At 34.0% G+C, this 16739-nt stretch overlaps 1 protein-coding gene and 1 non-coding gene across 2 annotated transcripts; one reads left to right on the top strand and one right to left on the bottom strand.

Annotated features, from left to right (window-relative positions):
• The first annotated feature begins 1436 nt into the window (after positions 1–1436).
• On the top strand, positions 1437–1543 carry LOC128282717 (small nucleolar RNA R71). The gene has a single exon (XR_008273072.1). It is a non-coding gene; the product is annotated as a small nucleolar RNA R71 (small nucleolar RNA).
• A 12190-nt stretch (positions 1544–13733) lies between these two features.
• Positions 13734–14960, bottom strand: LOC108487908 (leucine-rich repeat receptor-like serine/threonine-protein kinase BAM2). The gene has a single exon (XM_017792244.1). The coding sequence runs from the start codon at positions 14958–14960 to the stop codon at positions 13734–13736; it is 1227 nt and encodes a 408-aa protein (XP_017647733.1).
• Between the last annotated feature and the right edge of the window lie 1779 nt (positions 14961–16739).

Genomic DNA, 16739 nt, shown 5'->3' with positions numbered 1-16739 from the left:
CATCAATAACAGCCCTAGCGGTGGATAAAAATGGACGCCTTAAGATTAAAGGCACTTCAACATCTTCATCCATATCAAGCACAACGAAGTCAACAGGGAATATAAATTTATCTATTTTTACAAGTATGTCCTCTATAATACCCCTAGGATATTTAACAGATCTATCAGCTACTTGAATACTCATCCTAATGGGTTTAGGATCCCCAAGTCCAAGTTGTTTAAACATTTTATATGGCATCAAATTAATGCTAGCACCTAAATCAGCTAGTGCCTTATCAATGTTAAAACTACCAATTAAGCAGGGTATAGTAAAACTTTCTGGATCTTTTAGTTTGGTTGGCAGTTTTTTTTGGAGTATAGCTGAGCATTCCTCATTAAGTTCCACTGTAGATAAGTCTTCAAACTTCCTTTTGTTTGTTAGGAGCTCATTTAAAAATTTTGCGTATGTAGGCATCTACGATATAGATTCAACAAAAGGTAAGTTAATATGTAGTTGTTTAAAAAGTTCAAGGAATGTACCAAATTGTGCATCCATGCAGTCTTTCTTCAACTTTTCTGGGTATGGAATTGGTGGTTTATATTCTTTTGGCATTGGATTATCATTGCTTTCGGGTTTTACCTCCTCTTCTTTGCTTTTGTCAGCTTTTTGTTGTGGCTTCTTTTTCGATTCAGCTAACACTTTCCCACTCCTTAGTGTAACTGCTTTCACATGTGCTTTTGGATTGGGTTCGGTGTTACTAAGTAGATTTTCTGGTGCTCTTTCTGAAATCATCTTAGCCAACTATCCAATTTGAGTTTCGAGCCTTTGAATCGATACTTGTTGATTTTTGAGTGTTGTATCGGTATTTTGAAAATGAGTCTCTGACACCAAGATGAATTTGGTTAGCATCTCCTCAAGGTTTGGCTTTTTCTCCTGCTGGTATGGTTGTTGCTGAAAGTCTGGAGGGGGTAGTGGTTTTTGATTTCCTTGGCCTCCCGATGAAAAATTTGGGTGATTCCTCCAACCTGTATTGTAATTGTTGCTATATGGATTGTTTTGAGATCGAAGATTATTACCCATGTAATTTAACTGCTCGTTCTCCATGTTGTGGCCATAAGGTGGGTATTCTGAATTGCTCGATCCACCTCCATTTGCTTCGCACTGCATTACTAGGTGAACCTGTGAAGAACTAAGAAAACCATCAATTTTCTTATTCAAGAGTTCTACCTAATTAGAGAGCATGGTGACCGAATCGACATTATAAACACCGGCTGTTTTCATTGGCTTTATCCTCATGACTTGCCACTGATAGTTATTCAGTGACATCTCTTCTATAAATTCATAGGCATTTTCAGATATTTTATTATTGATGGTTTCGCCAGTAGCTGCGTCAACCATTTGTCGAGTCGAAGGATTCAGGCCATTATGAAAAGTTTGAACCTGTAGCCAGGGTGGTAACTCATGGCGAGGGCATCTTTGCAAAAGGTCCTTATATCTCTCCCAGGTATCGTAGAGTATTTCTAAATCCATCTGCACAAAAGAAGAGATATCATTACGTAATTTAGCCATTTTAGCTGGCAGAAAGTATTTTAATAAGAATTTTTCGATCATTTGTTCCCAAGTAGTGATTGACCCTCGTGGTAATGAATTCAACCACTATTTAGCTTTGTTTCTCAAAGAAAAAGGGAATAACCGAAGGCGAATGGCATCATCAAAAACACCATTAATTTTAAATGTACCGCATAGTTCCAAAAATTTTGCTAAGTGAGCATTGGGATCTTCGTCCTGCAAACCATCAAACTGAACAAATTATTGTATCATTTGAATTGTGTTAGGTTTCAGTTCAAAAGTATTTGCAGCTACAACAGGTCTAACTATGCTCGATTCAGTTTCTGTTAAAGAAGGTTTAGCATAATCATACATAGTGGCAGAGCAGGATTCTGATTTACTGGATTAACAGCAATCGCAGGAGGTAGCAGATTTTCTTGGTTTTCAGCCATCTCCTCGGTGGTGGTTGAATTATCTTCCTCTTGCTTTTCTGTGTAACGTAAGCTTCACCTTATTTCTCATCGGTTTCTGCGAACTGTGCGATCGATCTCACTATCAAACAGTAATGGTCCTTACGGGTTTCTCCTGGTTATAAACTAGAAAAACCTGTCAGAAGAAAATAAATGAAGAATTAGAAAAGAAAATAAAAATTTAAATTGCAATAAAAGTAAAATGGCTAAAGTAATAAAAATCGAGTGTTCCTAATATCTTAGCTCCCCGGAAACGGCACCAAAAACTTGATACGTGATATTTGTGACAGGTTTTAAATATTTATAATGAATCGTTCTTGAAACTAACTATTATCACAATGAAGGCAAGTGTACCTATCGAACAGTAGTATAGCTTTAGCAAGACCGAATTATCGAACCCAAAGGAACTAAAATTACTAGTAACCGAATTATCGAACCCAAAGGAACTAAAATTACTAGTATCAACTTTCTTTTTACTATCTAGCCTAAAAAATAAAAGGGTTTTGTTTATCTGACTAATTAATTAAACTAAGAAATTACAGAAAAAGAAATTTAGGGAAAATACTTTTTGGAAAACTCGATTGATTAAGACAATACCTAATGAAAAATCCACCTAGACTTCACTTGTTTTGACTCTGAATCAGACGATTTATTCATTCAACTTGTTCCGTAGAGATCCCTAAGTTATATTATTATCTCTCTCAAGACTAACAACGTCTAACCCTAGAGTGAATAATTGAAATCTCTTTCTAATTAATGCCCTAGGGTTGCATTAACTCGATCTATGGATCCACTTATTAGGTTTCACCCTAATCCGGCAAAATCTTGTCACCCTATCTCTAGGCGCGCAATCAACTCCGCTTAATTATGACAAATTTACTCATAGACAGGGTCTATTCCTCCTCTAAATAAGAGCTTAACTTGAATCAATATCCTGGAATATCAAAACAAGAATTAAGAACACATAATTAAGAACAAGTCAAATATTTATCATACAATTCAGATAATAATAACAAGATCCATCTTGGGTTTCATTCCCCTTAGGTATTTAGGGGTTTTAGTTCATACTAATGAAAGAAAACATCTTAAAAGAATAAAAATAACAAAACATAAGAAAACCCAAAACTCCTGAGGGAATTTGAAGGGAGATCTTCAATCTTGATGGTGAATCTGGCTTCTGAGATGGATCGATCGGCTTTCCTTGAGCAATTCCTTGCTTCCTCCTCTGCGTCCCCCATCTAAGTGCCTCATCAGGTGTTTAAATAGGCTTTGGAATGCCTAAGAGCCCTCAAAATTGGCTTTTTCTGAATTGGACTAAACTTGGGCTTAGCAGGGACACGCCCGTGTGTGATTGCTTAAGGTCGTGTTCAAGGCTGTTAAATGGGCACGGGCGTGTGATCTACCCGTGTAAATCGTGCTTTGACCTTGCCAAAGGGACACGGCCGTGTGGTCTACCAGTGTGAGGAAGTCCAGGCCGTGTTGATTTCGTACGTTGGCTAATTTTCTTCATTTTTGGCCCGTTTCTCGTTCCTTTCACTCTCCTATGCTCTACTAAGTATAAAACATGAAATTAAGGCATTAGGAGCAACGAATTCACCAATTTTAAGGAAAAATCATCCATAAAATGTGCTAAGCATGGGATAGAAATATGTATAAATTACGGTTTATCAACTATAAATCACACTGAGCTCGTTTAGCTAAAATTCATTATCAATCTTCTGAGCTTTAATAATCCGTTGTAAGAACAAAGGTCTTGCTTTCAATTCAGACAAAACTGAAACATCATCGGACAAAACCAAATGAACATTCATCGCATGCAACGCAAACAACGACTTTCAACTTAAGGCATCAGCAACAACATTTGCTTTTCCCGGATGATAATCTATCACAAGTTCATAGTCTTTAAGCAATTTAAGCCACTTTCTCTATCGTAGATTCAAATATTTCTGAGTCATCATATACTTCAAACTCTTATGACCAGAATATACGTGACATTTCTCACCAAATAGATAATAACATCAAATCTTTAAATCAAAAATAATCGTAGCTAACTCAAGGTCATACGTTGGGTAGTTCTTTTCATGAGGCTTCAACTGTCTCGAAGCATAAGCAATGACTTTACCTTCTTGCATCAAAACACACCCCAAACCGATCAACGAAGCATCACTGTAAATCACAAATTCTTTACCCGATTCGGGTTGTATCAATACCAAAGCTTCAGTCAACAAAGTTTTCAAATGATCAAAGCTATTCTGACACTTTTCAGGCCATTCAAACTTCACATCTTTTTGAAGTAGCTTCGTTAACGGAGTTGCAATCATAGAAAAGCCTTTATGAACATTATATAATAACTGGCAAGTCCTAGAAAACTGCAAACTTCAGAGACATTTCTCGGAGGTTTCCAATCTAAAATAGCTGAAATCTTGCTCGGATCAACTCGAATACCAGATGTTGATGCAATATAACCCAGAAAACCAACTTCTCGCAACCAGAATTTGTATTTACTAAACTTTGCATATAACTATTTATCTCGTAGAATCTGTAGCACTAATCTCAGATGCTCGGCATGTTTGGATTCATCACGTGAATAAATCAATATGTCATCAATGAATACAATAACAAATTGATCTAGATACGGTCTGAAAATTCTATTCATCAAATCCATAAAGATAGTAGGTGTGTTAGTTAATCCGAAAGACATAACTAAGAATTCATAGTGGCCATACCTCTTCTGAAAGTAGTTTTCAAAATGTCTGAGCTTTTTTACTCATAACTGATAATAGCCCGATCTCAAATCTATTTTTGAAAATACAACAGTTCCTTTCAACTGATCAAACAAATCATTAATTTGAGGCAGAGAATACTTATTCTTGATAGTCACTTTATTCAACTGACGATAATCTATACACATTCTAGTTGTACCGTATTTCTTTTTTAAAAATAGAATCGGAGCACCCCAAGGTGAGAAACTAGGTCTAGCAAACCCTCTATCGATCAATTCTTGCAACTAAAACTTTAATTCTTTCAATTCAGTCGGAGCCATTCTATATGGAGCTATCGAAATCGGAGTAGTACCAGGTACCAATTCAATGCCAAATTCAGCTTCTCTAATAGGAGGTAAACCCTGAAGTTCTTCAGGAAACACATCAGGAAACTCACATATAACAGGTACTGATTCAACTTTCTTTTCTGACACTTCCGAATCGATTACATAAATAAAGTAGGCTTCACAACCCTTTCTCACAATACTCAAATCTTTTATCGAAGATATCACAGCAGGCAATCCATTCAAATCACTAGATTCAATTTGGACTATTTCATCACTCTTGCATCTCAAATCAATAGTTTTTCGTTTGCAGTTCACAACGGCATCATATAAAGTTAACCAATCTATACCCAGAATTATATCAAATTCATCGAAAGGTAACAGCATCAGATTAGCCGGAAAACAAATGTCTCGAAACATTAACGGACAATTTTTGCAGACTTTATCAACCAAAACACATCTGCCTACTGGTTTGAAACTCTAATTGCAAATTCAGTAGACTCTACAAGCAAAGTCTTACTGTTCACTAAGTTCATGCATATATACGAATGTGTTGATCCAGGATCTATCAAAGTAATCAAAGAAGTATCATAAAGAATAAATGTACCCGTAATCACATCTGGCGATGAAGCTTCCTCACGAGCTCGAATTGTATAGGCTTTGGCAGGTGCACAAGCCTCGGATCTAATAGCTGCATATTTTGTTCCCCTCTGATTGCCACTCACATTTCTCGTATTTCTGGAAAGTCTACCACGAGATGCATTGCCACTTGGCCTCGGATTTTGTACAATTTCTTGCTCGACAGATTCAGGGAAATCATGAATAAAATGTTCTAAGGATTCATATCGGAAACAAGCCCAATCATACAGTCTACAATTACCGAGATGTCTTTTACCACAATACTTACACTTAGGGCTATTGGATTTAGTATTTCCGACACTGGCAACAGATGTAGCTAGAGTTTTGAAGTTTGAATGCGATCTAGCACGATCTCTATTCGAATATCCCACGTTAGCCTTTGAGCAGCTATTATCATCTCGAAACTTCTTTGATGCAGGTTGAAATGACTTGCCCGATGATCTCTTTCGCATTTCTCTAGCTTCATAATCAACTTTTCTTTTCTCATTCCCAAGATCTTTAGCTTTACATGGTCGTTCAACAAGCACAATAAATTCTTTAATCTCAAGAATCCCAACCAGCAAACGAATATCTTCGTCTAAGCCATCCTCAAATCTTTTGCACATTATTGCCTCGGAAGATACACATTCATGAGCATACTGACTTAATTTTACGAATTCTCGTTCGTATTCTGTGATAGACATCTCAATAAACTCTTTACATTTTTGATCGATGAATCTCTGACTGATATATTTCTTCCAAAATTCGGCTTGAAAGAAATCCCAAATAACCCGTTCACTCGGAACTACAAATGTCAAAGTCTTCCACCATTGGTACGCTGTATCTCTTAGAAGTGAAACGGTACATTTTACACATTCCTTAGGATTCAAAGACAATTCATCAAATACTCTGATCATGTTCTCTAACCAGAACTCGGCCTTTTCAGCATCATCATTCGTTATAGCTCGGAACTCTTTAGCCCCATACTTTCTAATCTTATCTACCGGAGGCTTCCTTAATTGAACTGGATTCACTGATGGCATAACAGGAGATTGTGGCGAATTAACTGGGGGTGGAGGTTGTTGAACAGCCAGATTGGTTCTAATATATTGGCTAAACCAATCGTTCATCATCTGATAAAAAGCTTGTCTAGCCTCACCATCACGGCTACTAGTAGCCGGTCTAGAATCGGATGGCGCCGTCCCTTGCACAGGAGCAAGCACATTACTTTCAACATCATCCGCTACAGCTCGATCAGGATCCATTTGCTATATAAAAGCAAATTTCAGTGTCAGGATTCATCACACTATCATAGTTCATAAATATGACATGTATAGCTAGACTCACATACACTATGATAGTCCTAGAACCAACTAAACCATAGCTCTAATACTAATCAAATGTATCACCCTTAACCCGTATCCGTCGCTGGACTAGGGTTAAAGGCATTACCAGACGAATCGAAACAATTAACATACATTTCATAATCATCAAAGCATCAGAGATCAAATATCAATATAAAGTCCTTTATATAGGTCATCGAAACCTTAAACATACATCAGAAATGAGTCAGGACTAAATTGAACACATACAAATTTTTCTAAAACTTAAACATTTTCAAAAAAGTACAGGTCACACGCCCGTGTAAACAGGCTGTGTGCCTTACACGGTATTAGACACGCTCGTGTTTCTAAGCAATGTCGAAATAGGGCGTACATACTGACTTGCTCACACGACCACAAGACACACCCGTGTGCCTTAGTCGTGGTTGAATCTGACTTAGGCCACACGACTAGCCACACGCTCGTGTGCCTTGACCATGCTCGAGCCTGACTTACCATTGTAGGGTACCCAGGGGACACACGGCTGTGCAACATAGCAGTGTGTCACACACGGCTAAGATATACACCTGTGCCTCTGCCCGTTTGGACAAAAATAGGCTATTTGAATAGCAAACTTGCCACCCCAATTGGGTCAAACCTATAAGTACCAAACCAAGCATATTTACACAACAATTTCAGCCAATTTCTAAACCAAACCATACATCATTCATACCATAACATTTTCAACCATTTACATGCTTATAAACTCAACTCAATTGTGCCAAAACATAAGATTAAATCATATCAAAACATATGGTTTCATAATCTCTAAACTCATGACCAAATATCATACCAAAACTTGCCAAACTTACCATTTCTCTTAGCCATTCATGAACACATCAAATATATAATTTTGCATCACATTTCATATACCAAAATCAAAACATAAACACAACTATATCAAGCCATATCACATATCTAAATATAAACATTACAAATCCTATCCAAAGTACTTCTAGCCTATACATGCCATACTTTACTATATACATTTTCAAAAGGTACCAAAATGAGATTCGATAGTGTGGTGATGATCCTCGACAATCCCCAAGCTCACAGTAGCTTCGATATCTATAAAACAATGTAAACACACACAAAGTAAGCTTTCAAAATCTTAGTAAGCCATATACAAATAAACTTATCATTTAAAGCATATAAACATCATCAAATTACTTATACTTTGGATCCAACTACCAACATAAACCTCATATTCATATACTTGGATCATAGATCATCATTTGCACATATACTTACCTTTCATTTCAAATATAGTACACAATTCAAACGTACCTGAATCGAATACATGTTCACTTATTCATTCATTTTCTTGGAATGCCCGTTGAACCGTTCGGAAACATAAGGATACGCAGATAGCTCAGAGAACATATACAATGCCAATGTCTCAGACGTGGTCTTACATGTAATCAAACATCGATGCCACTGTCCCAAATAGGGTCTTACACGAAATCAGATACGATGCCGATGTCCCAAATATGGTTTTACACTTAAAACAGAAGTCGATACCAATGTCCCAGACGTGGTTTTACAGGAAATCACATAACGCAATCCTATGTCATGACATATGTATCCTAACTATTCCTAGAGTTAATACGGGACTTTTCAAACGTCGGAACTTTGTCGATATTTTCTCGAATAGCACATATTGAGCTTGAATATTCATTCATCATAATTCAATATCATATGAACAATAATAATTCAATTCAAACACGTTTATTGTATATTGACTTACCTCGTACGGATTCGGATGGATGAAAACGGTTACTCGATAACTTTCGACTTCCCCCGATCTAATTCTGGTTTTCTTTAATTCTTGATCTATATAAATTTAAATTTAACTTATTCAATCACAAATTCATTCAAAACAATCCATAGATACATATTTAGGGAATTTGCAAACTAGCCCTCACCTTTTCATATTTTGACATTTTAGTCCCTAATTCACAAAATCACAAAATACACATAATTTGCATATACTTATGTTTGGCCAAATATTCATAGCTCTTATTCAAGTTCACACATTTCATTTATTTTACATTTTAGTCCCTCAAATTACAAATTTTACAATTTAGCCCATTTTACTCAAAATCATCAAAAATCCAAAGACAAAACATATAAACCCAACATCAAACTTTCATATTTCATCAATTAACAACATAAATCTCATGAATTCATCTATGGAACATTTCAAAATCATCATAAAAATCAAAAATTGAGACATGGGCTTGATAGTATACGAAGCAACAATTACAAAAACGTAAAAATTATCAAAAACTGAGTCAAAACCATACCTTAATCAAAGAAAATCAAAGCCGAACCCTAGCTTTTATTTTTTTTCTTTTTCTTTTGATGAATTCGGCAACAACATGAATAAAATGGCTAATTTCATGCATTTAATTTTATTAAACATATATTAATTCTTCAATTACCATTTTACCCTTGTATTATAAGTATTTAAAACATTAACTTATAAGGTCATAAATGTCTACTCATATGTTCAATGGTCGAATTGCATCATAAGACCTCTCAATCATAAATCCAAATCGATTAAGCACTTTTAACAAGTAGCAAGTAACTTTCATATTTTACGCGATTAGGTCATTTTTCAAACATTCAAATTTTCATACGAGATTTTCACACATGCTCATTCACATATCATAAGCACGAAAAATATTATTTAAATATTTTTCTAACTCGAATATGTGGTCCTGAAACCACTGTTCCACTAGGGTCTAAACCAGACTGTTACAAATGGGCATTAAATAAATGATATTAAATGTTTTATAATAAGGTTAAAATAGTAATTTGGTTATTAATGAAGAAATTAACAAAACAAAAGTCATATTATTTTTATTTCTCTTCATCTTAACCGAATAACAAAAGAAAATAAAGCTTTGGAAGCATTTTAGGGTTCGGCTCTTGTTGTTCTTGATTGAGGTATGTTGCTAGCTCAATTTTTTATGATTTCTACATTTTTGTGATCATTGCTTTGTATTCTAGCTAGCCCATGCTTTAATTTTTGAAAGTATTGATGATTTTGTGAAATGACATTGATGAATGCTTGAGCTTTGTGGTTGATGATGATGAAAAATGAAAGATAAGTGATAGATTATCATGTTTTGTAAAGTGATTTTTGATGAAAATGCTTAAATAGGATTAAATTATGAAATTTGTAAATTGAGGGGTTGAAATGTGAAATAAATTTGTAAAATGCTCTTTGTGTTCGGGTTATCAGAGCTAAATACCGTATGGAAGGTATCTTTCCTAATTCTATTGGGAGGGATAGGAGTTCTTTTCTTTGGAAGTCTCTTACTAAAATTTGGTTGTTACTTTGAGAAAATTTATGTTGGTCTATTGGGAAAAGGTGTCAAATTCGATGTTGGGAAGATGTTTGGATTCCTTGTGTGGGGACAGTGATCAAGTTTACTCCGGCTAGTGTTAATTTTGACTCAGGGTGCTGTCTTAAAGATATGGTCAATGAGGACGGCTCGTGGAACCTTAATTTGTTTAGAATTTGGCTTCCATAGGAGGTGATCAAGTTGATTATGGGTATTCCTCCCCCTCTTCCATCTGAGGGGCCAGACAGAATCACTTGGTGCCATACTTCATCTGGAAATTTCTAGGCTAAAAGTGCTTACAAGATTTGTAAGGGCGATGAGTGGAATGCGAAGGAGGAAAAATGAAAGTACGTTTAAAAGACTCTAAGCCCACAAAGAGTTTGGTTCTTTATTTGGTTGGTTCTTAAGCAACGTATCCTCAGCAATGTTGAAAGGGTTAAAAGAGGTTTAGCAGCTGATCATTCATGCTTTATATGTGGCTCTCCTACAGAAAATATTCTTCATATTCTTAGAGATTGTAATGTAGCTAAGGATGTGTAGAGCCCAATCATACCAGGTAATCGTTTAACAATTTTTTTCTCTTTTAATTTACAAGATTGGATTCTTTTGAATGTGTAGGATGTCTCAGTGATTCCGAAGGGAGGAACTAGCTGGGCTGGTCTCTTTGGGATATTGATTTAGTGACCTTGGAAGAGTCGTAATCTTTTCATTTTTCAAGATCAACCATGGAGTTCGAGAGAGATTGTCAATAATTCATTGTGTTGGGCTACTCAATGGTATTCACCTTCTAGAGTTACTCCCAGTGGCGAACTTGGTTCTCTATTGGAAAAACAAGCTTATGGGTCTAAGATCATCCTCAACACAGATGGGGCTGTACAACTGGACACTGGAAATGCATTTGCTTGGGGGGTTGCGAGAGATAGGAATGGACAGTAGCTATTTGGTTTTAATCGATATCTTGGAAAGTGCTCTCAATTTTTGAAACTGAACTTTGGGGCATTTTAGAAGGACTAAAGCTCGTTCAACCAAGAGGTCATGATTGCTTAATAATCCTTTTGGATAGTCTGGACGTTATCCGGGCCATTCAAGGAAGTTTTTTAACTACGACAACTTTTACTCTGATTAAGTGAATCTAGAGTATTCTTTCTTAAAGGAACTTTTGGCTATTGCGTTATAATCCTAGGGAGCAAAATGCAATTGCAGATCGCTTGGCAAAAAGAGCTTTATCTTCTAGAGCTGATTTGCAATTTTTTTATTTTCCTCTTGATATGGTTCGGAATCTCTTAGAGGTGGACCAATCTAGAGGTTTTCTATTTGATTGTATGAGCGTAATTAATTAGTTGTTTCTTTGTTTCCTTTCACTAATAATAATAATAATAATAATAATAATAATAATAATATCGAATGAATTGTGACATTAATCGTACAACTATTGATCTAATTGAATAAATTGTATAATTAATCGTACAATGATTGATCCAATTAAATTGGTCCATGCAAGCACAACATTGAATATACATTTTGGAATTCATTATCATATAGTGAAATATATCAAAATTTTGGACCATCGATGTTTAATTTTAAGTTTTTGATCAATTTAAGAGTACTTATCAATTATGCACTCCTTACTACAAATGTAATTGAACGCTTATGACATTGAACCAATTGAATCGGATCTATGTACAAATGTACTAACATTGTGATGTACAAGTAACTTGAAAAGTAATAATCAATTTTACATTTTCTAATTTTTAACGTAGTTTAAGGTATGATATTAATTGTACAATCATTTTCTAATTGAATGAATCTATTTATGAAGTTAATGGCATTGTAGTGTATAAGTATTTTTAAAGGTATTGATCCATTGTATATTCCTCTAAATACTAGTGTAATCAAAGGAATTATGACATTAATCGTACAGCCATTGATCCAATTAAATAAATTGTATAACTAATTGTACAATTATTGATCCAATTAAATTGGTCAATGTAAACACAACTTTGAGCATACATATGTGGAATTTATTATCATATAGTAAAATATATCAAAACTTTGGACCACTAATGTTTAATTTTAAATTTTGATCAATTTAACCGTATTGATCAATTATAAACCCTTCCGTCTACTAATGTTATTGAATAATTATGACATTAATTATATAATCATTAATCCAATTTAATGAATTATAACTAATAAAATCATACAATTAATCAAACAATCATTTGATTTAATGGAATAGGCCAATGTATAAATGTAATAACACTGTGGTGAGTGAGTAATTCTCATTAGATCATTATAAGTTCGGGTTATGATCATTTCATGTTTAATCATTTAATTTTAATTTAATACAATGATTCATTAAATCAAATAAGTTTAAAATCAAGTTACTTGCAAGATTTAGATTTGATTATTAAAGTCGATAAATTTTAATTTGTTAATTTTAAAATAAAATTAAATCGATTTAAATTTATTATAAAAATTAATAATTATCAGAAATAAGTTTGAAATAAAATATAATAAATTTAAATTAATTAGTCCATAATATATAAAACGATAAAAGTTGAATCTTTGGATAGGTGAAAATAATTATTTTTATTTACATTATTTTTAAATGTTATAAATATTTTATTGTTAATAATATTTTTAATCTCAAATTTTAATTTTTTCGTTAATAACAATATTTTAATTAAAAATTTGTGGGATTAGATTTTTAGAATTTAAAAGATATGTACAAACTAAAAGAAAAAAATTTTAAAATATTTTTATAAATTTTAAATAAATTAGAATAAAATAAATTTCAATTTTATAGCCAAATAAAATAAAAATAAAAGATATTTAGATTTTGAAATATATCAATTTTTTTGAAACTTTGCATCGTAATTTGATAATTTCTCTTCACTTATTAATTTTACTTGGAAATAAATAGATAAAATATAATTTTCTATTACGTATTTATTATTTGGAATTTTCTATCAATCGATAGAAGCCGAAACTGCATATTTTATGATAATAGACAATGACAGTTACATTTACAAGTTATACTTAAAGTGAAATAATAATTTAGTTTATAAGCATTATTTTTATTAATTTTTAAAAATATTTATTTAATTTAAGTTTTAAGTTACTTGTTTTGATTGTTCCGAGTTCAAATTATTAATTTCTCATTATAAAATTAGATTGATCAAATTAAATTTTTAAATTTAAATTAAAATCGACATGTTTAGTATATTAATCCTATGTAAATAATAATTCATTTGTAACATCTAAAATCAGAGAAATAAAGGAATCAGTAAAAACTCACTTTGTATTTTTTTATCTCATCTCACTATTTGTGAATTATCCATCAGTCACACCATGGCATGCCGAAGCATGCCTCTGCTGTCCCCTACAAAGTGGGATCCTTAAAGGGCAGCTCAAGCAATTATTTGCAAGGCTGCCTCTGATCCTCACGGCGACGGGGCCAAACTCCGGTGGAATACGACCTGATAAGAAGTTATAATCTAAAAACAGGGTTCTCCATGGTCTCCCCAATCTCTGCCCATATGCCATGGGGATTTGACCTGTAAATTGATTGTGGGCTAAATTAATTACTTCTAATCTCTCAAAATTCACTAATTTAACTGGTAAATGACCTCGCAAGTGGTTCCTTTGCGCATCTAGTGTTCGAAGCCGGGATCCACTTCCGAAATAGTTGTTCACCTCCATTTTTGTGAACTGGTTGAAGGACACATTAAGGTGACTCAATCGAGGTAATGCAAGAACCCCCCTATTAATGGGTCCTGTAAACCAGTTATCACTCACATCTACGGATATTAGATGATCAAGATTAACTAATGATGTGATATGCCCTGTAAGCTTGTTGTGGGACAGTCTCAAAGTTCTTAGTCTAGGTGGAAGCTTTGGCAAGCTTCCAATCAACATATTGGAGTCAAGGTCCAATATCTGGAGCTTTTGTAATGCATATATGTTGGGAATCCTTTCTGAAAATTCATTTTTTGACAAGCTTAACTGAGTTAATCTTCGTAGTTTGGAAATCCGAGCAGGGATCCGGCCGGAGAGGCAGTTTTCCGACAAGTCTATCCTTTCAACCTTCTTCAATCTGTATATCCATGTCCAGATACCGCCGGTGAAAAAATTGCCTGAAAGAGAAAGTTTAGTTAGCTTGTTGAGATTCTTTAAGGCATCAGGCAATGGCCCTCTGAATCTATTTCTGCTAAGATCAAGGGAGGTTAGTTCAGTGAGGGTTCCTATTCTGGGTGGTAAAAAGCCATCATATCCGGCGCCATCAAGTTCAAGTGTTGTTATTCGGCTTTTCGAATTGTTTGAAGGGGAAGAACATAAGATTCCTAGAAATTTGGGACCTATATTGTCGCATGGATCAACGGAGAAATCCCAAGTAGTGAGGTACGATGATGGTGGAATCATGTTTGGATCAACAGAAAGTTTCAAGGCTTGAAGAGCTTCAATGTCTGATTGTAACGTTAATGAATGAGAAAGTGTAAGAAAAAAAGATACAAGTGTGGCAAAGATCATTGGACATAAAGAGGAGTCCAAGGAATGCATGTTTTGATTTGAGCAACAGTGGGGATGGATCATCTAAAGCAGCAGCAGCAATGGAACAACTTATAAATAGTTGTTCAGAAAGGAATAATTTTGAGGATCATGGCTCAGGTTCAAAGCTGGTGAACTAGTTTTATATTTAACCAATCACCTCAATCTTTGCCTTTCAACCTACTTTCTATTAACAATATACATTACATTTTATAATGTACAAAGGAATAAGAGACGATACCATGCAAATTGTAGTCCTACACACCATCTTAAATCATCAATGTTTACAACATGTTAATTTCAAGTGTCACGAAGTCTCATCATTAGACTTGAATTTCTCATAATCAAAACATATCCATTGCTCCAACACTTCAAACCAATCCAGTGTCTAATTTCATTTTTGCTCAAGCAATATTTTTCTTATTCCATCTACTTAAAATTCAATAATAAATAACAATTGAGTCTTAATTCGATTGGTATGAGTATATGTTCGAGTACGCTGAAGCGTATTATCCTCCTATTTATAAGTTAAATGGGGACTATGAATAATTATAGGCATTGTATAAAAATAAAAACAGACATGAAAATTAATAATTATAATCATTAAGAAAAATCATAACAACTATGAATGTTAAATGTCCGTAATATTTTTAATTGTAATTTTTTTTTCTAGAGTTGGGGCATAAGCTTTTTCTTTCTTAATTTTTATATTTAGTTATCTATCCTAAAAAAATTTAGTGTTTTTTAAAAAATTGAAAAATTAACTGTTAGAAAGTTCAGTATAGAATTTATAAGTCATAAAAAAAATTACAGTACCAACAATTTAAACCCTTACCTTTCACATACTCAATCAAAACCACACGTTTTTTCTGCAAAGAGATACCTTTCTCGCTTGGAACGATGAACCCATAAAATTTCTACTTTCATTATAAAATTATTTTGACAAATTATTATGGGTAGAGTTGAGGTCATCCGGTAAGGTCTCAGGTCACAATTTTCATTTTTATACCCAAACTTAACTAAAAAAATAGTTTAAAAATATATCTAAACTTTTGAAGTCAATCTGACCCGACCCGTATTTCTATTTGTTTAGACAAGCATTTTGGCTCCCAAAACTAGCTACTGCCTACAATCAATTCATCAACCTAACATTCAAATCATGGCTCCCTCACTCTCATATAACAATATTCTCTTCCTGTCAAATTGCGCAACAACAGTATCGGGAGCCTTTGCACTTCGAGTCTTCAGTCATGCTATTGCTGCTGACATGGCAATACTCAAGAAAATAAAAATAGATAATTCACTATTCTAATTCGCATTGTCGAAAATGAATATGGGGGGGGTGCTCGGGTAGTATACTCATTGTTTTGATACCCAACAATAGAAAGACTACAACAAAATAATATAATATCTAACGACATAACCCAATCCCATAAAAAGTTATGCATGCCTGCCCTGCGCTCATGAGGTGAGATTTTTCAGGGTTTAAAGTTGAAAGGGTCTAAAATATTATTTTTTATTTTTAAGGAGTTTAAAAAAATTTTAATTTTGGCCTAAAATTTTTTTATCAACTTTTAAGGGACTTAAAATTCTTTTTTTTTTTAAATTTTTAAGGAATTTAAAACCTCATTTTATTATTTTGTCTAGGGCCTCAAAAATGTTAAAAATGGGCTTGAAGTTATAAATGTAAAGATTGAGAGAGAAAGGGAGAAACCCAACTTGAGTTGGGTTCAGGTTCTTAGTCCTGCTGCGACTGTGATGAACAACGATGGACCAATGGGTGCGTGACTG

This window comes from Gossypium arboreum, chromosome 10 (assembly GCF_025698485.1).
Source record: "Gossypium arboreum isolate Shixiya-1 chromosome 10, ASM2569848v2, whole genome shotgun sequence".
Lineage (NCBI taxonomy): Eukaryota > Viridiplantae > Streptophyta > Magnoliopsida > Malvales > Malvaceae > Gossypium > Gossypium arboreum.
This window is presented reverse-complemented; position numbering and strand designations above follow the sequence as displayed.

Excerpts from the sequence above, each read along its gene's own strand:
- LOC108487908 (XM_017792244.1), bottom strand. The coding sequence starts at position 14,960 with ATGCATTCCTTGGACTCCTCTTTATGTCCAATGATCTTTGCCACACTT.